The 23,270-nt window shown below is 38.9% G+C and overlaps 1 protein-coding gene and 15 non-coding genes across 16 annotated transcripts; 5 read left to right on the plus strand and 11 right to left on the minus strand.

The window, feature by feature from the left end:
* Positions 1-118: 118 nt before the first annotated feature.
* On the minus strand, positions 119-191 carry trnav-cac (transfer RNA valine (anticodon CAC)). Its single transcript has one exon. It is a non-coding gene; the product is annotated as a tRNA-Val (tRNA).
* A 119-nt stretch (positions 192-310) lies between these two features.
* On the plus strand, positions 311-382 carry trnag-ucc (transfer RNA glycine (anticodon UCC)). Its single transcript has one exon. It is a non-coding gene; the product is annotated as a tRNA-Gly (tRNA).
* Positions 383-1,395: 1,013 nt separating this feature from the next.
* Positions 1,396-1,468, minus strand: trnav-aac (transfer RNA valine (anticodon AAC)). Its single transcript has one exon. It is a non-coding gene; the product is annotated as a tRNA-Val (tRNA).
* A 232-nt stretch (positions 1,469-1,700) lies between these two features.
* On the minus strand, positions 1,701-1,773 carry trnav-cac (transfer RNA valine (anticodon CAC)). The gene has a single exon. It is a non-coding gene; the product is annotated as a tRNA-Val (tRNA).
* Positions 1,774-1,892: 119 nt separating this feature from the next.
* On the plus strand, positions 1,893-1,964 carry trnag-ucc (transfer RNA glycine (anticodon UCC)). Its single transcript has one exon. It is a non-coding gene; the product is annotated as a tRNA-Gly (tRNA).
* Positions 1,965-2,977: 1,013 nt separating this feature from the next.
* Positions 2,978-3,050, minus strand: trnav-aac (transfer RNA valine (anticodon AAC)). The gene has a single exon. It is a non-coding gene; the product is annotated as a tRNA-Val (tRNA).
* A 232-nt stretch (positions 3,051-3,282) lies between these two features.
* On the minus strand, positions 3,283-3,355 carry trnav-cac (transfer RNA valine (anticodon CAC)). Its single transcript has one exon. It is a non-coding gene; the product is annotated as a tRNA-Val (tRNA).
* A 119-nt stretch (positions 3,356-3,474) lies between these two features.
* trnag-ucc (transfer RNA glycine (anticodon UCC)) lies at positions 3,475-3,547 on the plus strand. Its single transcript has one exon. It is a non-coding gene; the product is annotated as a tRNA-Gly (tRNA).
* A 1,013-nt stretch (positions 3,548-4,560) lies between these two features.
* On the minus strand, positions 4,561-4,633 carry trnav-aac (transfer RNA valine (anticodon AAC)). Its single transcript has one exon. It is a non-coding gene; the product is annotated as a tRNA-Val (tRNA).
* A 232-nt stretch (positions 4,634-4,865) lies between these two features.
* Positions 4,866-4,938, minus strand: trnav-cac (transfer RNA valine (anticodon CAC)). Its single transcript has one exon. It is a non-coding gene; the product is annotated as a tRNA-Val (tRNA).
* A 119-nt stretch (positions 4,939-5,057) lies between these two features.
* Positions 5,058-5,129, plus strand: trnag-ucc (transfer RNA glycine (anticodon UCC)). Its single transcript has one exon. It is a non-coding gene; the product is annotated as a tRNA-Gly (tRNA).
* Positions 5,130-6,441: 1,312 nt separating this feature from the next.
* On the minus strand, positions 6,442-6,514 carry trnav-cac (transfer RNA valine (anticodon CAC)). The gene has a single exon. It is a non-coding gene; the product is annotated as a tRNA-Val (tRNA).
* A 119-nt stretch (positions 6,515-6,633) lies between these two features.
* trnag-ucc (transfer RNA glycine (anticodon UCC)) lies at positions 6,634-6,705 on the plus strand. Its single transcript has one exon. It is a non-coding gene; the product is annotated as a tRNA-Gly (tRNA).
* Positions 6,706-7,718: 1,013 nt separating this feature from the next.
* On the minus strand, positions 7,719-7,791 carry trnav-aac (transfer RNA valine (anticodon AAC)). The gene has a single exon. It is a non-coding gene; the product is annotated as a tRNA-Val (tRNA).
* A 232-nt stretch (positions 7,792-8,023) lies between these two features.
* Positions 8,024-8,096, minus strand: trnav-cac (transfer RNA valine (anticodon CAC)). The gene has a single exon. It is a non-coding gene; the product is annotated as a tRNA-Val (tRNA).
* A 1,482-nt stretch (positions 8,097-9,578) lies between these two features.
* LOC132848044 (C-C motif chemokine 3-like) lies at positions 9,579-10,889 on the minus strand. Its single transcript, XM_060873558.1, has 3 exons — positions 10,739-10,889; positions 9,952-10,063; positions 9,579-9,847 (listed from the first exon to the last, which is right to left on the minus strand). Exons 1-3 carry the CDS (start codon positions 10,806-10,808, stop codon positions 9,742-9,744), a joined length of 288 nt encoding a protein of 95 aa, XP_060729541.1. The 5' UTR covers positions 10,809-10,889; the 3' UTR covers positions 9,579-9,741.
* Positions 10,890-23,270: the final 12,381 nt, after the last annotated feature.

A 23,270-nucleotide genomic window follows, 5' to 3' on the forward strand; every position in this document is an offset into this window, starting at 1 on the left:
CTGTCGCACTATGTGGGAATCAGGCTGGTTTCAGGTTGTTCCAGAAGGAACGGCCAACACAGAGCGCCAAACTCGACTCTTATTTCCTGTAAACCAAAAGCCCCTCAGACCAAACGCTTGTTTCTGCCCGGTTTCGAACCGGGGACCTTTCGCGTGTGAGGCGAATGTGATAACCACTACACTACAGAAACCACAGCAAAGCCTGCCTACCCTTTGCTGAGGCCTGGGAAACATCAAAGTAACAAAATAAATAAGAGTTACTAAAAAGCATCAACTTTCAGTCACCAAAGTTGGTGTCACTGCAGACAAGGCGTTGGTGGTTTAGTGGTGAGCATAGCTGCCTTCCAAGCAGTTGACCCGGGTTCGATTCCCGGCCAACGCATGACCTTTAACAACACTTGTTTGAAGCTCAAACACTTGAGTGCCACTGTTGAGAAGCAGACTCAATTGAATCGCTTATGTTACAGCTGGATGTGAGAGCTCATTCTGATTTCCACTTGTGTTGTAAGTGGTTGTTTGTTTCAAAAATTTCTGTATGTTGTTTCAGCTGCAACAAACACTTGCATGCAGTTTAGTCCCCGTTGTGGAGAAACTGCTCAAGTCACGTTCAGAGTCTCAATTTCTGTCTGCTCTCACACGAGCTGATACAACAGGTTGCTTACTGAAGCAACGCTCAAAAGCCTCAGCGTGTTTCTGCCCGGTTGCAACCCGTGGTCCTTTCGCATCTTAGGCAACGCTATGAAGGCTACAATACAGAAACTTCAAAGCACCACCATAGGCTTTCAATAAAATTGAAAAATTCTGGAAATGACTTAAGGAAGGAAGAAAATGTTTCAGCATTTGATCGCCAAAGCAGATAACCAATAAACTTCAGAAACCACAGCAAAGACTTCTCAACCTATGCCGAGGCCTGGGAAACAACAAAGTATCTAAATAAATAAGCGTTACTAAAATGCTTCAACTTTCATTCGCCAAACTTTTCGAATTTAGCAGCCAAAATGTTGGTGGTATAGTGGTGAGCATACCTGGCTTAAAAGAAGTTGACTGGGTCCGATAGCCCGGCCAACGCACGACCATTAACGCGCTTGTTTGAGGCTAAAAGACTTGAGTGCCACTGTCGAGAAGCAGACACAATTGAGTTGCTTTCGATACAGCCTGATGTAAGAGCTCTTTCTGATTTCCACTTGGGTTGTGGGTGGTTGTTTTTTTTTCACAATTTTCAGTATGTTGTTTCAGCTGCAACAAACACTCGTTTATGCAGTATAGCGAATTTTAAGGTAGGCACCTTGTTGTGGTGAAAATGCATCTGTCACGTTCAGAGTCTCAATGTCTGACTGTGTCACGCGAGTTGAAACAACAGGCTGCTAACTGAAGCAAAGCTCAAAAGCCTCAGCATGTTTCTGCCCGGTTTCGAACCGGGGACCTTTCGCGTGTTAGGCGAACGTGATAACCGCTACACTACAGAAACTATAAAGCGTGACTTCAGGCTCTCGGTCTGAAAATAAATTAAGGAACCGACAAAAGGAAGAAAGAAACTGTTTCTTCGTTTGATCGCAATAGCACATGAGCACCCACGTGAAAGCTGTCGCACTATGTGGGAATCAGGCTGGTTTCAGGTTGTTCCAGAAGGAACGGCCAACACAGAGCGCCAAACTCGACTCTTATTTCCTGTAAACCAAAAGCCCCTCAGACCAAACGCTTGTTTCTGCCCGGTTTCGAACCGGGGACCTTTCGCGTGTGAGGCGAATGTGATAACCACTACACTACAGAAACCACAGCAAAGCCTGCCTACCCTTTGCTGAGGCCTGGGAAACATCAAAGTAACAAAATAAATAAGAGTTACTAAAAAGCATCAACTTTCAGTCACCAAAGTTGGTGTCACTGCAGACAAGGCGTTGGTGGTATAGTGGTGAGCATAGCTGCCTTCCAAGCAGTTGACCCGGGTTCGATTCCCGGCCAACGCATGACCTTTAACAACACTTGTTTGAAGCTCAAACACTTGAGTGCCACTGTTGAGAAGCAGACTCAATTGAATCGCTTATGTTACAGCTGGATGTGAGAGCTCATTCTGATTTCCACTTGTGTTGTAAGTGGTTGTTTGTTTCAAAAATTTCTGTATGTTGTTTCAGCTGCAACAAACACTTGCATGCAGTTTAGTCCCCGTTGTGGAGAAACTGCTCAAGTCACGTTCAGAGTCTCAATTTCTGTCTGCTCTCACACGAGCTGATACAACAGGTTGCTTACTGAAGCAACGCTCAAAAGCCTCAGCGTGTTTCTGCCCGGTTGCAACCCGTGGTCCTTTCGCATCTTAGGCAACGCTATGAAGGCTACAATACAGAAACTTCAAAGCACCACCATAGGCTTTCAATAAAATTGAAAAATTCTGGAAATGACTTAAGGAAGGAAGAAAATGTTTCAGCATTTGATCGCCAAAGCAGATAACCAATAAACTTCAGAAACCACAGCAAAGACTTCTCAACCTATGCCGAGGCCTGGGAAACAACAAAGTATCTAAATAAATAAGCGTTACTAAAATGCTTCAACTTTCATTCGCCAAACTTTTCGAATTTAGCAGCCAAAATGTTGGTGGTATAGTGGTGAGCATACCTGGCTTAAAAGAAGTTGACTGGGTCCGATAGCCCGGCCAACGCACGACCATTAACGCGCTTGTTTGAGGCTAAAAGACTTGAGTGCCACTGTCGAGAAGCAGACACAATTGAGTTGCTTTCGATACAGCCTGATGTAAGAGCTCTTTCTGATTTCCACTTGGGTTGTGGGTGGTTGTTTTTTTTTCACAATTTTCAGTATGTTGTTTCAGCTGCAACAAACACTCGTTTATGCAGTATAGCGAATTTTAAGGTAGGCACCTTGTTGTGGTGAAAATGCATCTGTCACGTTCAGAGTCTCAATGTCTGACTGTGTCACGCGAGTTGAAACAACAGGCTGCTAACTGAAGCAAAGCTCAAAAGCCTCAGCATGTTTCTGCCCGGTTTGGAACCAGGGACCTTTCGCATGTTAGGCGAACGTGATAACCGCTACACTACAGAAACTATAAAGCGTGACTTCAGGCTCTCGGTCTGAAAATAAATTAAGGAACCGACAAAAGGAAGAAAGAAACTGTTTCTTCGTTTGATCGCAATAGCACATGAGCACCCACGTGAAAGCTGTCGCACTATGTGGGAATCAGGCTGGTTTCAGGTTGTTCCAGAAGGAACGGCCAACACAGAGCGCCAAACTCGACTCTTATTTCCTGTAAACCAAAAGCCCCTCAGACCAAACGCTTGTTTCTGCCCGGTTTCGAACCGGGGACCTTTCGCGTGTGAGGCGAATGTGATAACCACTACACTACAGAAACCACAGCAAAGCCTGCCTACCCTTTGCTGAGGCCTGGGAAACATCAAAGTAACAAAATAAATAAGAGTTACTAAAAAGCATCAACTTTCAGTCACCAAAGTTGGTGTCACTGCAGACAAGGCGTTGGTGGTTTAGTGGTGAGCATAGCTGCCTTCCAAGCAGTTGACCCTGGGTTCGATTCCCGGCCAACGCATGACCTTTAACAACACTTGTTTGAAGCTCAAACACTTGAGTGCCACTGTTGAGAAGCAGACTCAATTGAATCGCTTATGTTACAGCTGGATGTGAGAGCTCATTCTGATTTCCACTTGTGTTGTAAGTGGTTGTTTGTTTCAAAAATTTCTGTATGTTGTTTCAGCTGCAACAAACACTTGCATGCAGTTTAGTCCCCGTTGTGGAGAAACTGCTCAAGTCACGTTCAGAGTCTCAATTTCTGTCTGCTCTCACACGAGCTGATACAACAGGTTGCTTACTGAAGCAACGCTCAAAAGCCTCAGCGTGTTTCTGCCCGGTTGCAACCCGTGGTCCTTTCGCATCTTAGGCAACGCTATGAAGGCTACAATACAGAAACTTCAAAGCACCACCATAGGCTTTCAATAAAATTGAAAAATTCTGGAAATGACTTAAGGAAGGAAGAAAATGTTTCAGCATTTGATCGCCAAAGCAGATAACCAATAAACTTCAGAAACCACAGCAAAGACTTCTCAACCTATGCCGAGGCCTGGGAAACAACAAAGTATCTAAATAAATAAGCGTTACTAAAATGCTTCAACTTTCATTCGCCAAACTTTTCGAATTTAGCAGCCAAAATGTTGGTGGTATAGTGGTGAGCATACCTGGCTTAAAAGAAGTTGACTGGGTCCGATAGCCCGGCCAACGCACGACCATTAACGCGCTTGTTTGAGGCTAAAAGACTTGAGTGCCACTGTCGAGAAGCAGACACAATTGAGTTGCTTTCGATACAGCCTGATGTAAGAGCTCTTTCTGATTTCCACTTGGGTTGTGGGTGGTTGTTTTTTTTTCACAATTTTCAGTATGTTGTTTCAGCTGCAACAAACACTCGTTTATGCAGTATAGCGAATTTTAAGGTAGGCACCTTGTTGTGGTGAAAATGCATCTGTCACGTTCAGAGTCTCAATGTCTGACTGTGTCACGCGAGTTGAAACAACAGGCTGCTAACTGAAGCAAAGCTCAAAAGCCTCAGCATGTTTCTGCCCGGTTTCGAACCGGGGACCTTTCGCGTGTTAGGCGAACGTGATAACCGCTACACTACAGAAACTATAAAGCGTGACTTCAGGCTCTCGGTCTGAAAATAAATTAAGGAACCGACAAAAGGAAGAAAGAAACTGTTTCTTCGTTTGATCGCAATAGCACATGAGCACCCACGTGAAAGCTGTCGCACTATGTGGGAATCAGGCTGGTTTCAGGTTGTTCCAGAAGGAACGGCCAACACAGAGCGCCAAACTCGACTCTTATTTCCTGTAAACCAAAAGCCCCTCAGACCAAACGCTTGTTTCTGCCCGGTTTCGAACCGGGGACCTTTCGCGTGTGAGGCGAATGTGATAACCACTACACTACAGAAACCACAGCAAAGCCTGCCTACCCTTTGCTGAGGCCTGGGAAACATCAAAGTAACAAAATAAATAAGAGTTACTAAAAAGCATCAACTTTCAGTCACCAAAGTTGGTGTCACTGCAGACAAGGCGTTGGTGGTATAGTGGTGAGCATAGCTGCCTTCCAAGCAGTTGACCCGGGTTCGATTCCCGGCCAACGCATGACCTTTAACAACACTTGTTTGAAGCTCAAACACTTGAGTGCCACTGTTGAGAAGCAGACTCAATTGAATCGCTTATGTTACAGCTGGATGTGAGAGCTCATTCTGATTTCCACTTGTTTTGTAAGTGGTTGTTTGTTTCAAAAATTTCTGTATGTTGTTTCAGCTGCAACAAACACTTGCATGCAGTTTAGTCCCCGTTGTGGAGAAACTGCTCAAGTCACGTTCAGAGTCTCAATTTCTGTCTGCTCTCACACGAGCTGATACAACAGGTTGCTTACTGAAGCAACGCTCAAAAGCCTCAGCGTGTTTCTGCCCGGTTGCAACCCGTGGTCCTTTCGCATCTTAGGCAACGCTATGAAGGCTACAATACAGAAACTTCAAAGCACCACCATAGGCTTTCAATAAAATTGAAAAATTCTGGAAATGACTTAAGGAAGGAAGAAAATGTTTCAGCATTTGATCGCCAAAGCAGATAACCAATAAACTTCAGAAACCACAGCAAAGACTTCTCAACCTATGCCGAGGCCTGGGAAACAACAAAGTATCTAAATAAATAAGCGTTACTAAAATGCTTCAACTTTCATTCGCCAAACTTTTCGAATTTAGCAGCCAAAATGTTGGTGGTATAGTGGTGAGCATACCTGGCTTAAAAGAAGTTGACTGGGTCCGATAGCCCGGCCAACGCACGACCATTAACGCGCTTGTTTGAGGCTAAAAGACTTGAGTGCCACTGTCGAGAAGCAGACACAATTGAGTTGCTTTCGATACAGCCTGATGTAAGAGCTCTTTCTGATTTCCACTTGGGTTGTGGGTGGTTGTTTTTTTTTCAAAATATTCAGTATGTTGTTTCAGCTGCAACAAACACTCGTTCATGCAGTACAGTATAGCGAATTTTAAGGGAGGCACCTTGTTGTGGTGAAAATGCATCTGTCACGTTCAGAGTCTCAATGTCTGACTGTGTCACGCGAGTTGAAACAACAGGCTGCTAACTGAAGCAAAGCTCAAAAGCCTCAGCATGTTTCGAACCGGGGACCTTTCGCGTGTTAGGCGAACGTGATAACCGCTACACTACAGAAACTATAAAGCGTGACTTCAGGCTCTCGGTCTGAAAATAAATTAAGGAACCGACAAAAGGAAGAAAGAAACTGTTTCTTCGTTTGATCGCAATAGCACATGAGCACCCACGTGAAAGCTGTCGCACTATGTGGGAATCAGGCTGGTTTCAGGTTGTTCCAGAAGGAACGGCCAACACAGAGCGCCAAACTCGACTCTTATTTCCTGTAAACCAAAAGCCCCTCAGACCAAACGCTTGTTTCTGCCCGGTTTCGAACCGGGGACCTTTCGCGTGTGAGGCGAATGTGATAACCACTACACTACAGAAACCACAGCAAAGCCTGCCTACCCTTTGCTGAGGCCTGGGAAACATCAAAGTAACAAAATAAATAAGAGTTACTAAAAAGCATCAACTTTCAGTCACCAAAGTTGGTGTCACTGCAGACAAGGCGTTGGTGGTATAGTGGTGAGCATAGCTGCCTTCCAAGCAGTTGACCCGGGTTCGATTCCTGGCCAACGCATGACCTTTAACAACACTTGTTTGAAGCTCAAACACTTGAGTGCCATTGTTGAGAAACAGACAAAATTGAATCGCTTATGTTACAGCTGGAGCTGAGAGCTCATTCTGATTTCCACTTGTGTTGTAAGTGATTGTTTGTTTAAAAAATTTCTCTATGTTGTTTCAGCTGCAACAAACACTTGCATGCAGTTTAGTCCACATTGTGGAGAAACTGCTCCAGTCATGTTCAGAGTCTCAATTTCTGACTGCTCTCACACGAGCTGATACAACAGGTTGCTTACTGAAGCAACGCTCAAAAGCCTCAGCGTGTTTCTGCCCGGTTGCAACCCGTGGTCCTTTCGCATCTTAGGCAACGCTATGAAGGCTACAATACAGAAACTTCAAAGCACCACCATAGGCTTTCAATAAAATTGAAAAATTCTGGAAATGACTTAAGGAAGGAAGAAAATGTTTCAGCATTTGATCGCCAAAGCAGATAACCAATAAACTTCAGAAACCACAGCAAAGACTTCTCAACCTATGCCGAGGCCTGGGAAACAACAAAGTATCTAAATAAATAAGCGTTACTAAAATGCTTCAACTTTCATTCGCCAAACTTTTCGAATTTAGCAGCCAAAATGTTGGTGGTATAGTGGTGAGCATACCTGGCTTAAAAGAAGTTGACTGGGTCCGATAGCCCGGCCAACGCACGACCATTAACGCGCTTGTTTGAGGCTAAAAGACTTGAGTGCCACTGTCGAGAAGCAGACACAATTGAGTTGCTTTCGATACAGCCTGATGTAAGAGCTCTTTCTGATTTCCACTTGGGTTGTGGGTGGTTGTTTTTTTTTCACAATTTTCAGTATGTTGTTTCAGCTGCAACAAACACTCGTTTATGCAGTATAGCGAATTTTAAGGGAGGCACCTTGTTGTAGAGAAACTGCATCTGTCACGTTCAGAGTCTCAATGTCTGACTGTGTCACGTGAACTGAAACAACAGGCTGCTTATTGAAGCAAAGCTCAAAAGCCTCAGCATGTTTCTGCCCGGTTTCGAACCAGGGACCTTTCACGTGTTAGGCGAACATGATAATCGCTACACTACAGAAACTACAAAGGGTGACTTCAGGCTCTCGGTCTGAAAATAAATTAAGGACCCGACAAAAGGAAGAAAGAAACTGTTTCTTCGTTTGATCGCAATAGCACATGAGCACCCACGTGAAAGCTGTCGCACTATGTGGGGATCAGGCTGGTTTCAGGTTGTTCCAGAAGGAACGGCCAACACAGAGCGCCAAACTCGACTCTTTTTTCCTGTAAACCAAAAGCCCCTCAGACCAAACGCTTGTTTATGCCCGGTTTCAAACCGGGGAACTTTCGCGTGTGAGGCGAACGTGATAACCACTACACTACAGAAACCACAGCAAAGCCTGCCTACCCTTTGCTGAGGCCTTGGAAACATCAAAGTAACAAAATAAATAAGCGTTACTAAAAAGCATCAACTTTCAGTCACCAAACTTTTCGAATTCAGCAGCCAAAATGTTGGTGGTATAGTGGTGAGCATACCTGCGCTTAAAAGAAGTTGACCGGGTCCGATAGCCCGGCCAACGCACGACCATTAACGCGCTTGTTTGAGGCTAAAAGACTTGAGTGCCACTGTCGAGAAGCAGACACAATTGAGTTGCTTTCGATACAGCCTGATGTAAGAGCTCTTTCTGATTTCTACTTGGTTTGTGTGTGGTTGTTTTTTGTTTCACAATTTTTAGTATGTTGTTTCAGCTGCAACAAACACTCGTTCATGCAGTATAGCGAATTTTAATGTAGGCACCTTGTTGTGGTGAAAATGCATCTGTCTTTTTAAATTTTTCATCAGATGCATACTTGCTATAATCCTTAATTGTAATTTGATCTCACAATTTAATCAAAACCAATAATATAGTTAATTTCCTATGCCCAAAACATAACAAAAGCTAATCAATAAATCTTTTGCTACCTTGAAGAGTTGTTGTATCAGAATTTATTCAATAGATGGCAGCAATGTAAAAATTCATACAAAAATCTCTTTCTGTTTTTATGTCTGTATTATTTTACTTACTTTCATTAAATTAATTTTAATATAGAGGTACATTTTAAAACAGAGAAAAAACTGTACTTTTTTTTTTTTTTTTTTACACCTTTAGGAAGTTTCTCAGTAAAACAACATGCTGCATAGGTTTTGCCTGAAAAGCTTCAAAAGCGAGAAAATGTGAGAAAGGTGAGAGAAAGACTGTTTCTAGGTGCTATAATGTATAATTCTAACAGTATATTATGATACTCTATATAAGAGGACGAAACTGGTTTCACTAACATTCCTCAGCATTGTTTGTAATCTTTAATTGACAAAATGGCACATATACTGAAGCAGCCATAATGATCTGTGCCTTTAGAACATTCATTCATTCATTCATTCATCTTCTACCGCTTATCCGAACTACCTCGGGTCACGGGGAGCCTGTGCCTATCTCAGGCGTCATTGGGCATCAAGGCAGGATACACCCAGGAACCCCGACCCTGGAGGTGTGAGGCGAACGTGCTAACCACTAAGCCACCGTGCCCCCCACCTTTAGAACATATGTAACTGTATTTTATGGATGTACCTGTATGTATATAGTCATACAATTTATATATCTATTGTGCTGCATTTATTTGGTAGGAAGCTTAGATAATCCCTTACTAATGGTTTGTCTCATACTGTAGCTCACTTTTTGTGCAGAATTGTCGGCAGCTACTGATGATGGTGCATATTTCAATTGAAAAGAATTCCACCAATTTTTTTTAAAACATGGCTTTATTTTAGAAAATTATTCAACATTGAGTGATAAAATGTAAAATATATGTTAAATGTATCTTTAACAAAAGATCAATATTTTTTTTACATCTTTTATGCAACTTTATTTTAGCAAAAGCTGATATATGATAAAAAGCGTTATCCCATTAAATCACTTAGTATATACCATTAGTTTAAATGGAACATGTAAAGTAATATTCTGATTAATGGGTATGGGATATAACAGCTCGGCTGGGTTTAGGTTGAACTTTCATACAAGCGCTGGTCAACTATGTCCATGGCCCTCTGAACCCACTTAAAACCTGGGTCCGCGCACACACGGCTGGAATTCTGGGTAGTAAAACTGGAAAATAAAGAGGATTTCAGTCACTGTTCTTTTAAAAAAACTTAAGAACTACTGTAAGAACAAATAGTCTTATTATTAAAGAATGGAATAGAAATACTTACATGACTCCATTTTTCGGACAGTCGCTGCTCGTATTAATATACATTTTAATGGCTCTAACAGGTATTGGTTTTGTAAAGAATTTAAAACAACAGTCCTCTGGTCCTTTTGCACCTGTGACAAAAAATAAAAAAGGAGACCATTTTCAATGAATTTCATTATCATGTAAAATAAACATTCTGATTAAATGCAAAAATTTTAACCTGGTATGAAAAATTGCCTAACAAAGGTTTAAAATAAATAAATAAATAAATAAATAAATAAATAAATTTGGAGGAATTGATAGATTTCCAATCAGCTCCGTCACCGTCTTTAAACAATGACAAACTTTTTTGTTTTTCATGCTAATCAAATTTCCCTCTAAAAGGCTTTTAGATAAAACATTTAATCACTGAACACTTGATCTATTTAACTGTCATGTAGATGATGAAGACTATCCAGATGTTTGATAGAGAATAGAACACACTTAGATAAGACACTACTGATAAAGCCGTATTTCATTTTTTTTATTTAATTGTTTTCAGTGAATGTAAATTTATAAATGACCTTGAAATAAAGAGTGTAATGAACATATGGAAGAACATACTCCGGGCAAAAAGATCAAATCTGTTATTTGAAGTTGCTGGACATCACTTATAAGGCACAGTATATATTGTTTGTTACTTCCAAAATTCACAAAACAATCATCTTCAAATTTAATAAATACATAAAACTTATATATAAGTCATTAAACTATTGTAATAAGACAATTTGCAAATGCAGATATTTATAAAACAAATTAAGTCTTACTCTGTGCCATAGTGAAGTACTGATGGCAGGTGAGAACCAGCAGGATCACCAGAAGAGAACGAGCGAGCATGGCTGCTGATAGTGATGATGAGGAAGATGATGAAGATTACTGATGTATAATCTGTTGGAACAATGCTGATATAACCTGACCCTTGGGTTTATATAACCTGAGAGCAGGGGGAGTGTGTGGTTTGGGTAAAGGGGAGGTTTGTAGGTGACAAAATGTTCCACCTTGACTGAGAAAGAAAAAAGTACCAGATGTGGTTTACACTAAAGTGAAAAAAGAGAGTGGTGTTTAACACTTTGAAGCCAAATTCACCGGATAAAACCACGTTAAACACACACATTAACCAGAAATATAAAATAAAGATAAACACCTGTAGCCTTTTGTGGAGAAGTCCAATCTACCACTCTAAAATGATGGCGAACGTGCCACATTCAAAACACTGATCACAAACTACATCGTCAGTCCCATTTTTTCCGGTTCATTTTTTATTAACACAATGCTGTTGAATTAAATTACTCTGAAAGCATCTCTGACAAAAGCACAACTTCGAATCATGGGATTATATTACAATATAGTGTTCTGCTATGTTTCTAATTATGTCTCATTAGAATACACTTCATTTTCATGTGCTTTTACTCATGGTTCTGCTATTTGAGCAAAACAATACACACAGACCTCACAACTAATGCACAGGTTGTACTGTGAACTTTTTCAGAAAGCACTACCGCTTACTGTAATATTTTTATATATGTGAGTCATCGAACAAATCGTGTGAACTTGATTTTACACATGTCTCTATAGGCACCAAACCAAAGGCCGTTCTCACACCAATCAAAACCTGTGGCCCTTTTTATATATCTCTGTAATAATTTTATGCACAAGAAAATTTCAAAAGTCAACAAATTGTGTGACATGGAGTGGTAGGAGCTATAATCAGCTACACCAATCAGCCATAACATTAAAACCACCTGCATAATATTGTGTAGGTCCCTTTGCACCACAGAGTATATTCAACATAAGTATGTTCAACATAAGGCTGCTATTATGACTAATACTAACTGAATATAATCTGCATCACAGCCATTTCTATAGTCTGCACCTTCAGGCAGGAGAACGAGTCATTCACTGCATTCTGCTTTTTACAGGAAAGATCTAGTCTTGAATCTAGTATTGAATTTAATTTAGTATTCATTTCAGTACATGATACTTACAATACACAACTGTTTTCTCATTTATTTACTAGATGCGCTGTGTTAATGTTTATACTCTGTTTAAAGCTCCATAGTTTAGAAGGCTACAACGAGGAACCGTGGGAAGAATATATTTCTGACGTAGTAATATTTCATACAAAGTTATAACATTAGACCTGATAGTAAGAGAACACATTTTTCTGTATATTTGTAGAATTGAGCAAAATATAAATCAAGGCAGATGAACTATATTGTTAGATGAATGACATCATGGCCAACTACATTATTTACATACAAGAAATTCAGCACAGAATCTTTGTGCATTTTCTCTGCTGGCTGTGGAGAGCAAACATCTCATGTGATGAGGTCATGTGGCCCTCAAGGAAACCATATTTCCTAATATAAAAATACCAATATTACAGATGAGTTTTATTTAGAGGTTTTGGATTTGTTCATGCTTGATTGATTGCAATTTTGTATTAGCTATTAGTTTGTGTGTGTGTGGGTGTGGGTGTGTGTGGGTGTGTTTGCTTGTTTGTTTGTGTCACATGATTTTTTTTTGTGGTTTAAAGTTTAAAATGTAAATTAACATACAAAAATGATTTAAACAAATACGGAACTAAGAGATGTGCATTGAAAGCTATTTGAAAGACATGACATTTGGCATTTAACAAAGAGAAAAATAGTGGAGGCTGAAGTGCAAAATGTGCTTGCTGCAGCTCTTGCAGTCCTGTTTGTGGTCAAGAGAGACGAGTAGGGGGATGGAGGTGTGGTTTGATGAGAACGAGCTAACTTTCAGAACCTTATTATGCAGAAAAAGTTTCACAAATGCTGAGAGGAAACTGTTCTGCAGCATTGCTAGCTGACTCGCTCTCAAAAAAGTCCCCCAACCCTTCTACAATTTATATTACAGTAAAGTAAAGCTTAGAGGTAAAGAAATGGGAAGTCAAAAGCTGAAACTTAACAGGCCTTTTAATTACAATAGCAGCACAAAACCTAGTATGTAAACCTATACTCATCAGAATAAAAACACACTTGATTCTTGAATCAGAAGGCAAACGTACCGTATATAGAGACATGAACACTGCAAAAGAGTGAATAAGTAAGGAAAAAAACACTGTGTTTTGCTAAAAGATGTACTGTTACCACCCTGGAGTTTTCCTATGAAAGCACATCACAGAAATTTTCCATATATAAATTGCAAATATTGCATCATTTTAATTTTATCAGAGCAACAATTCATATTTTATTCATTTATGAATTTAATATCAGCAATACTACATGGACTTTTCCTGGAAACTTTTCTGTGTTGGAAGAGACTCCATAAATATTTAATTCTTGTACATAATATAATATAATATAATGTAATATAATATAATATAATATAATATAATATAATATAATATAATATAATATAATATAATATAATATAATATAATATTTTATTTTTGTTTGCAGATTGTAAATTATGTAAATTCCCCTGAATGAGCTATTAGAATCTATTTAGATTATACAAACAATAACAATAAGTATTATAATGGTGAAGGAACAGAGGGTGAGAGACACAAGGTGTAGGTGTAGTAAGAGACACAAGGTGTAGTGGTTTGTCTGCTTATTCAGTCAAAGGGCAATAAAATGACAGCATGGAAAAAAAATAAAGTGGCTTAAAGAAAAGAGAGTAGAAATAACTTCAGAGTAGACGTGGAAAAGACTTGTCGGGTTGGTGGCGGAATCATATTAAAATCAGGAAAAAAGTCCCTGCATACTAGGAAAAACATCTCGGATGCCACTGAGGTCGAAATTGAATATGGTGGTGTAAATTCTGGGTCAGCCTGGAAAGCCCTCAGAGACACTGCTCTAGACGTCACATCCTCTGTGCTAGAAAGGATGCTGTAAGGACAGAATTAGCACAAGTGCATCTTAACAAACAGTTAATATGATACATGGGTTTATTATTTTGCCCATTTATCGCCGTTATTTAAACTTATTGTTTCCAGTGGAGTCAATGTGTGTGTGTGTGTGTGTGTGCATGCAGAGAAAAAAGCCTGAAAGCCTGATTTTTGTAAAGTTTCCTGAAAGCCTGACATCCATATGCCAAAAGGTGAAGTTGTCACTTATGTTATTCAATTCAATTCAATTTTAATTGTATAGTGCTTTCAAGAACGAACATTGTCTCAAAGAAGTTTTCCAGAACATAAGAAATATAGAATATTATTAGACTAATAATATTATATGTTTCAATTAGGGGGGCATGGTGGCTTAGTGGTTAGCACGTTCGCCTCACACCTCCAGGGTTGGGGTTCGATTCCTGCCTCCACCTTGTGTGTGTGGAGTTTGCATGTTCTCCCCGTGCCTCGGGGGTTTCCTCTGGGTACTCCGGTTTCCTCCCCCGGTCCAAAGACATGCATGGTAGGTTGATTGGCATCTCTGGAAAATTGTCCATAGTGTGTGAATGAATGAGAGTGTGTGTGTGCCCTGTGATGGGTTGGCACTCCGTCCATGGTGTATCCTGCCTTGATGCCCGATGACGCCTGAGATAGGCACAGGCTCCCCGTGACCCGAGGTAATTCAGATAAGCGGTAGAAGATGAATGAATGAATATTTCAATTAATTTGCATTTATCCCTAATGAGCAAGCCTGAGGCACGTTATGGTGGCTGAGAAGTGCAAAACAAATTAACAAATCCAAAAACAAATGAACAAATCCGAAAACACAACGACAAGTCAGACAACCCGGAAGAGGTAGGTATAATTTGTGAATGGAAACTTACCGATCATCGGACGAGACACCTTTCATTCACCTGTATATCTTGAATGACAGGTGTCTTGTCTAATGATCGGTAAGTTTCCATTCACAAACTATACCTACCTTTTCCGGGTTGTCTGAATCATTGCACAAAACACATTAACAAATCCGAAAACACAACGACAATTCAGACAACCAATGGAAAAGGTAGGTATAGTTTGTGATTGGAACACGTACTGATCATTGGACAAGACACCTGTCACTCAAGGTATACATGAAGTTCAACAGTCTGCAGCAGGGAAAAGTTGGAATGTGTGTGTAAAAGTATACAAAATGTACTGTCCTTACTGTGGATTACTGTGGATTAATTCTGTTATTTTCTTATATTTAAATGGAGAACTTTACACATTACACATAAGATTCCATACCTGTATATCTTGAGTGACAGGTGTCTTGTCCGATGATCGGTAAGTTTCCATTCACAAACGATACCTCCCTTTTCCGGGTTGTCTGACTTGTTGTGTTTTTGGATTTGTTAATGTGTTTTTGGATTTGTTAATGTGTTTTCGGATTTGTTAATGTGTTTTGCACTTCTTGGCCATCGTAACATGTGACTCCAGAGAGTGTGATTATAAATAAAGTCCTAAGCAACCCATAAATTATAACTCATTATAGATTTAACACCAATAGCTACAGCTACGATACACAAACCATGTAGTATAGAGGGTCAAGGGCCTTGCTTGAGGGCCCAACAGTGCTGGGGCTTGAACCCTGACATTCTACTCAATATCCCAGAGCCACAAGCACTTTAGTTACCACTGGAAGCACTGCTCAGTTGAATAAATATGATAAATGTAAGTTACTCAATAAGAATGTCTTCCAATTACCTAAAATCTAAATCGTGTCCACTAACAATGTGAGTTGAACTGAAAATGTCAGATTTGTAAACATAACCTGTGATGTGTGTTATTATATTCTAGATCAACATCTCTTTTAATACTGACAGATCACGCTTTACAGGTCAGACGCTAAAGGTCAGACTTTACAGATCATGGCTGGTGTTTTTTTACCCCTCGATCCATGGCCCGCTTTCTAAATCACTTGCACCTGCACTTGCACCTTCTTTGTTTTAGTAGGAGCACATACACACACCTACACACACATTCACACAAAGATGTATACACAAAGCACACTTTTATTCTAAATATATAGGTGTGAATTTCCTAGCTTGGGCGAGTTGAGAGTCATACACGAGCAGCAAGCAGGAAGTTTCACACACACACCCCCACACACACACGCACACACACACACACACACACACACACACACACACACACGCATACGCACACGCACACACAGACACACACACACACACACATGCACACATGCACGCATGCTCTTTATTGTGTTAACCACATCAAGTAGGTGTGAAGCCCCCAGGCAAAAACCTCGAAGACTTTTTCTTCTTTTATCAACTGCATTATCAACTCATCTGTAAGAATAAAAAGTGTTTCAAATGTGTAAAAAAACATTAAAAAAAAAAAATAATAATAATTCAATGTAAAAAACAGCCTTACAATTGTATGTGTTTAGAATTAGAAGTCTTTGTTCATTTTCAACCAAAATACAAAACACTGATAATTTACTATAAAACAATTCAGTATCATTAACCACATCAACCCACATGACAGTAAATGGGAGCTTTCTCTAACTTTCTGATTTCACCCAGCGATAGCAAACCCACATTAACACAGATAGGATTTGGTTTGATATTCTGAGAGGTCACATAATAATCATTACTGTGGTTTGGTGACTGTAGGAACTCAGTGGTTAAACTCCTCTGATTAATACTAAAACTCAATTTCCTGAACTGTGAGAAAACCACTGATAAAGCTTAGTGTTTGGGTTGAACGTGCTTTAATTTATCCCTAAAATATTTCAAAAAAAAAGAGTCAGCATTCGACATTAACAACTGAACTTCCACCACCACTACCAATAAGAACAACAACCATAAAACTAATAATAACAGGGCATTAATAGTAGTATAGTGTATAATATGGGATTTTGGTGGTTTGGTGGTTAACACATTTGCCTCGCACAACCAGAGTTCGAGTCTCACCTCAGCTCTGTGTGTGGAGTTTTCATATTTTCCACGTGAGTCGGGGGTTTTCTCTTGGTACTTCAGTTTCCTACCTCAGTCTAAACACATGCAGTGTGAGCAACCTGTGAGCAAATTGGCATCTCTATATTATCTGAAGTATGCTTTTGTGCCCTGTGATGAGTCAGCACCTTATCCAGGGTGTCTTCGACCTAGTGCCCAGAGTCTCCTGTGATAAACTCTCTGCATTGAAAGTGCTACATAATATGGAGGAAGTGGATGAATAAGTTTGGACAACATTACTCATTCATATTATCATTAATTCATTTTGATCTGCATGTGGGGATGTGGTAGCTCAGTGGTTAAGGCGTTCGACTACTGATCGGAAGGTCATTGGTTCGAATCCCAGGTCTGCCAAGTTGCCACTGCAGGGCCCCTGCGCAAGGCCCTTAACCCTCAATTGCTCAGGTGTATAAACTGAAAAATGTAAGTCACTCTGGATAAGAGTGTCTGCTAAATGCTGTAAATGTAAATATGCAATTAATTTAATACCTTAAATTATTAATATTTATTAATAACATAAATATTGAAGTTAATTAGTAAAATTTGAGATGCATTTTATCAGACATACATCCCATTAAGGCTCTGTTTCTTCTTCTTCTTCTTTTTCTTCTACTACTACTACTACTTCTTATAACCTTCAGATATCATCAGGTGTTTTGTTTTAAATTTTTTTTTAACACAATACCAATTTTATGGGAATTCAACATGTAAAACAGCACAGTCCGCATTTTGAACATCCTGTTTGTCCTGAAACTCTTTTTCAGAACACACAAATGTAGTATTCGGCCTTATGCTCCACCATACAATATAAAATATATACATAATATATACATAAAATACCTTAAAGACAAATGCAGTAGGCTCACTTTTAGGGTACAGTTCATCATGTATAGTTCTTATTACTCTTCAGTCTTTTGCTTAATTGTTTATTTAAAGTTATAATTCCCTTCAGATGAGGTTTAGGCAGCAAACTGGCATCTCTACTTCTCCAGTGTTGCTACTCATTCTAATGAAAATGCTGATGTAACGAGATGTTCTACAGGCAGAAACGCCACCTGGAGGTTGATTCATGATTTGCATTATTTTGCATAGATTTTTTAAAATATCCAATCACATCAAAAATATGTTAATAGTCTTGGTGTGTGTCCTGGAAAATAAGGTAATCAGTGTACATTAATATAAGGTCAATAACAACAAAAATAGCACATCAGTATTAAAAGTTAAATAATGGATGTAACCAGTCAGCACTAGCAGATTTGTGTTTTTTTATATGAAAATAATGCAGTTAGATTCTGTCTCAGTCTGTTAGCCTATTTCCTGTGCCACTGCATAGGACAGAAGTAGAGCATGTCTCCAGCTTCAAGTTCCTGTCTGTTCACATCTCTGAGGTTCTCTCCTGGAATCATAATATTTCAGGCACAACAATGTTTTAAGTTCCCGAGTAGTTCACCAATGAGAGCATCCTGACCAACACTCAAACACAGCATGGTCTGATGGCTCCATGGTGTCCTAAAGAAAAGGATGATGAAAACCTCTAATATCACAATATTATCACTGGATAATAGAAAGTACTGTTTTATATATGACATTTATGCATGTTTATAATTAATACTTGCATATGTAATGTCTTTTAATACCTATTAAAATATGTTACTATTATAACATAGTTTCATTACCATTCTGTTATTTAAATACATTAGAAATACTGCACATATTCACTTCCTATATCATTGTTATTCAGTTACTGTATAAACTGTTTTACATGTGTTACATATTCAACCTGCATTTCTGGAAGATGCTAAACTGCATTTGGTTGCTATCTATCTATCTATCTATCTATCTATCTATCTATCTATCTATCTATCTATCTATCTATCTATCTATCTAAATCTATAAATAAAAATATGTCGGGTTCTAGCACTTGGTTAAATACCGCCCCTAGTGGACAGTTGTCAAAATACATAGAGCAATAAAGAGACGATTTCTGGGCAGAGAACAAACCTAGCAGCAAATAAAGAGTTAACTCTAAGTGGCGGTCCCAACACTGAATAAAACAGAAGGGTCGTGTCAGAAAGGGCATCCGGCATAAAACATGTGCCAAATCAAATATGTGGACCATATAATCTGCTGTGGTGACTCAGCAGATTATTGGGGGGCAGCCCAATAGAACAACAACACAAACATACTTAACAAATAATGTGATAAGTGTCTGCTGTTTTTCACAATGTTCTGTGTAAACTCTAGGGACTGTTGTGTATGAAAATTCAGAGATCAGCAACTTAAACTATCCCATCTGGTACCATCAGCCATGTCATGGTCAAGTCATAGAGATCAGACTTTTTCTTCATTCTGATGTTAATATTAACTGACGCTGTATGAATTTATACATTGTTTAATTAGATAATGTGCAGGTGTTTCTAATAAATTGGAAAACGTAATATAGCTTATAGTTCAATACAGTACAGTAGGTAATATTTTATTCATAGCTCTTTCTCATATATTAAAAAGGTCATTATAAAGTGCTAGCTAACTTTAATATATACATGGGCAGAGAAGTGTATTAAATTAAGCCTGACAATCAGACAACGTAAATAGCCATAAGTTCATAATAAAATATTAAACAAACAATCTAAACACATTTTTCATAGGGGGTGGTTTAGGGGCCTGGGCTTCTGTAGTTCCCACTAAACAGTTGTTAAACAGTTGAAGCATTGCATTTCAGAGTTGTTACAGCAGGTGGTGAAATTAGAGCATTTTCTAGAGAGAAGCACTAAAGTCCTTACTTCAAGGAAGTTCACTATTCAATTCATTCTCTCATGTTGTTTTCATTAATAAAACTGAAAATGTCAGTGGGCAGTGTTGCTGCCTTACAGCACCTCAGTCCCTGGTTTAACTCTGAGATCAGGACACCAGTACAAGGGAAATGTGGTAGCCTACCAATCAGAAGGCTCAGTGTTTGTATTGTTCAGCTGTATAACATATAATTCACTCTGAATTATGGTGCCTGCCAAATGCTGTAAATGTTCCAGGTTTGAAAATATGCAGATGATGTTTTGGCTATATATATATATATATATATATATATATATATATATATATACATACATATATACATATATATATATATATATATATATATATATATATATATATATATATATATATATATATGTGTATATATATACACATATATATATATATATATGCATCCAGGTTATACTCTCACACCTTGCAGACAGTATTCCCAGGATAGGCTTCTGCCATGACCTTGAAAAAGATGACTGAAGGTTAACATGTTTAATTCCAGCAAAAATGTTCACTAGACATTTTAAGTGATAAATCATAGCTTTTCAGTTAGGAACTTAATGTTGTGGTGGATAGCTGTATTTTGCTGCACACATGCTGAGGTACACATGGTATAAAAGTAAAAGAGCTTCTCAGACCACAACAGAGAGAAGATTACATTTTTGGGATGGTTGAGGTCCTTTACCATGTTCCTGGCCTGATTGCACCACCCAATGAGGAGCCACCTGTCCTGACTCTTCCTAACCCTGGCTGTGGTGATTCCCAACAGAATTAACTTATTAGCACAGGTGTAAAAGGTCGTTAGCACCTAAGAGGGCTGTTTGAAGTGCCATAAGCCTAAGCCAAAGTTGGTAAAATGTTGATGGATGTTTCTTTAGTAGGGTGTTGTTGTGACAGAACTATAACAAGTCCTGTGTGATGTGAACAACCAGGTATCTGAAACTGTCCCCTCTCTTCACTGGGGTCCTATTGATTTTAAGTGGCTGGAATCTCATCTCCTGCATCATGCTGAAGTCCATGATCAACTAATTTACCTTTCAAGAGGAGGTTGTTCTCCTGGCACTAGTTCTCCAGGCATTTATTCTCCTCCAGATAGGTCTTCTCATTGTTAGAAATCCCTAACCATAACAGCCACAACAGTCATTTATGGAGTGCTCTGTAACAGAAACATATATATGGAATGAGTTACAGAATGGAAACGTGAAATAAACACATTGAAATGTTTATGCTTTTTAAATAAAGATGTAGTTTAGAAATGTAGCTACCGATGGCTCATTATACACAAATAACAATGTTTTCTTTAAAAATGTGAATTTATTTCAGAAGCATGGCAATAATGCAAGTAGTAATGCGGCGGTTGAAGACCTACTTATTCAGGAAACACTTCAACTAGCACTTCTTTCCTTATCTTTTGCATTTTTAAAAAAAAACCAAAAACACTTTTTTTCATTGTAACTCTGAACAAATGTTTTAAACTCATGGTATCTTAAGTATGTAACTTAGTGATCCAGCATTAATGTATTCAATGTTAGAGATTTAAGCACTTATGTACGTCGCTCTGGATAAGGGCGTCTGCCAAATGCTGTAAATGTAAATGTAAGTAATAGTGAGTGCAAAATATAAAATGAATTCATGCACACTTGAATGCATATTCATGCATATTGCCTTAGCAATATAACACCAAAATCAATTAAACATCAATCAAGTTGATGATTAAAGATGATCTACAGACCTCACATGCGGAGCAACAAGCTATTGGTGAAAGATGTTTTGAAGAAAAGAAATTAAACAGTAGATGCTGGTCGAGTTTTCATACAATCAGCATTCAAGCTTGGGTTGACGCACAGCTTGCAACCGTTAAAGAAGGAAAAACTGTAGGAGAAGAGAAATTTTGGGTTAGGACTTTTATGCGGACTACAAAAAATATCAGAATATCCATAAGAGAAAGAAATTGAAAACCTACATGACTCCAGGACATGTACAGTCATGCCTTGTTTCTGTGTAGTCTTTAATGAATTTTACAGGGATTGGATTCTTAGCATATGTGAAATAGCATTCTTTTGATCCTCTTGCATCTGTGGGAAAACATTGATTCATGTATTTACTATTATGGACTGACATTATGTTGCCTTAACCCATCTTACCTTTATTTCCACCCTGTATTTTGTATTTTAGTTTAGATACTTTACCTGGTGAGATGTATGTGGAAAACCTACCTATGTCAGAAAACAACTCCCAGAGGAGGGCAGAAGATTTACTCATTGTATAAAGTTCCAGAGCCAAAGGAAGGAAAAAACAGACAAGGTAATTTACTGTGAAATGGAAAACCCAACAAACACATAAACCCAAAGGGCTTCACAGAATCGCTCAACAAATCTCAGCAGAGGAAGACACTAAACGTCAGGTATGAATAGGGCAAGTAATCAAGGGTACAAGGGAAACAGGTGAGGATAAAAAGGTGGGAAAAAGAACAATGGATCAGGTGGAACAAAGCACAAAAACAGAAGCATGTGTGCAGCCGCTGTTCTCCCTCCACTGCCTTCTGGTATCTGAACACATCAGATTTAAACATTGATGCTTTCCTACAAAGCCAAAAATGGACCAGCTCCCTCTTACCTCAAAGCCCTCATCACTCCTCACACTGCACCTCACAACCTCAGATCTACAGCACTGCTCCACAGGTCCCACAATCTCTCAGGGTAAGAGGTAAGTATACTACAAGACTGTTCTGGCACTGAGGTGGTGGAATGAACTTCCCCTAGACCAGGGGTCCAGGGGGCAGCTCCGGAGCCACAAGTGGCTCTTTCATCCCTCTGCTGCGGCTCCCTGCAGATTTGGAAAATAAATATTTAATTTAAATTTATTTTATTTTAGTTAGTTAGTTTAAAAAAAAAAAAAGAAATTCTAAGATTATGTTGCTATTGTAACATTAAAATAAACCATGTTTAATTTTATTGTCGCTCAAAATATGCATCATAACTGCCGACTTGTGAAATCCGACACACAGAAGCAGACGGAAAGTTAAAATTTTGATGTCATGAATACGAAGAGGACTCAATTAGACATTGAAAGTAACCTTCAACCCAGCGTCTTTTTTGTTAAGGTTAGTTCAAACTGTTCAAAATATTTTTGTTTGCTTGCAGAAATAAAATTTCGTTTACTCGGTAGCAGTTCATTGATTTCAAAAATGTAAAACAATACAGTTTTTTCTATACTTTCCATAAAGGTAAAAAACAATGCAGTGTTATCTTCATTTTAGATGTCAAATGGGTTTTGTGGCTCCCTGTGTTTTTTTTTCTGAGGGAAACGAGTCCAAATGGCTCTTTGAGTGTATAAGGTTGCCGACCCCTGAGTCACTGGCAGTTGAAGACCCACTTCTATATGAAATACTTGAACTAGCACTTTCTTCCCTGTTTGTTGTATGTGTGTATTAAAAAAAAAAAAAAGAAAAAAAAACTTTGAACAGTGTTTTAGTCTCATGGTATCTTAAGTCTGTAACCTAGTGAACCGGAGTTAATGTTTTTGACAATAGAGACTTAAAGCACTTTTGTATGTTGCTCTGGATAAGAGAGTCTGTCACATGCTGTAAATATAAATGTAAGCATAATATGATATTTTTATTCC

This window comes from Tachysurus vachellii, chromosome 7 (assembly GCF_030014155.1).
Source record: "Tachysurus vachellii isolate PV-2020 chromosome 7, HZAU_Pvac_v1, whole genome shotgun sequence".
In the NCBI taxonomy this organism is placed as follows: domain Eukaryota; kingdom Metazoa; phylum Chordata; class Actinopteri; order Siluriformes; family Bagridae; genus Tachysurus; species Tachysurus vachellii.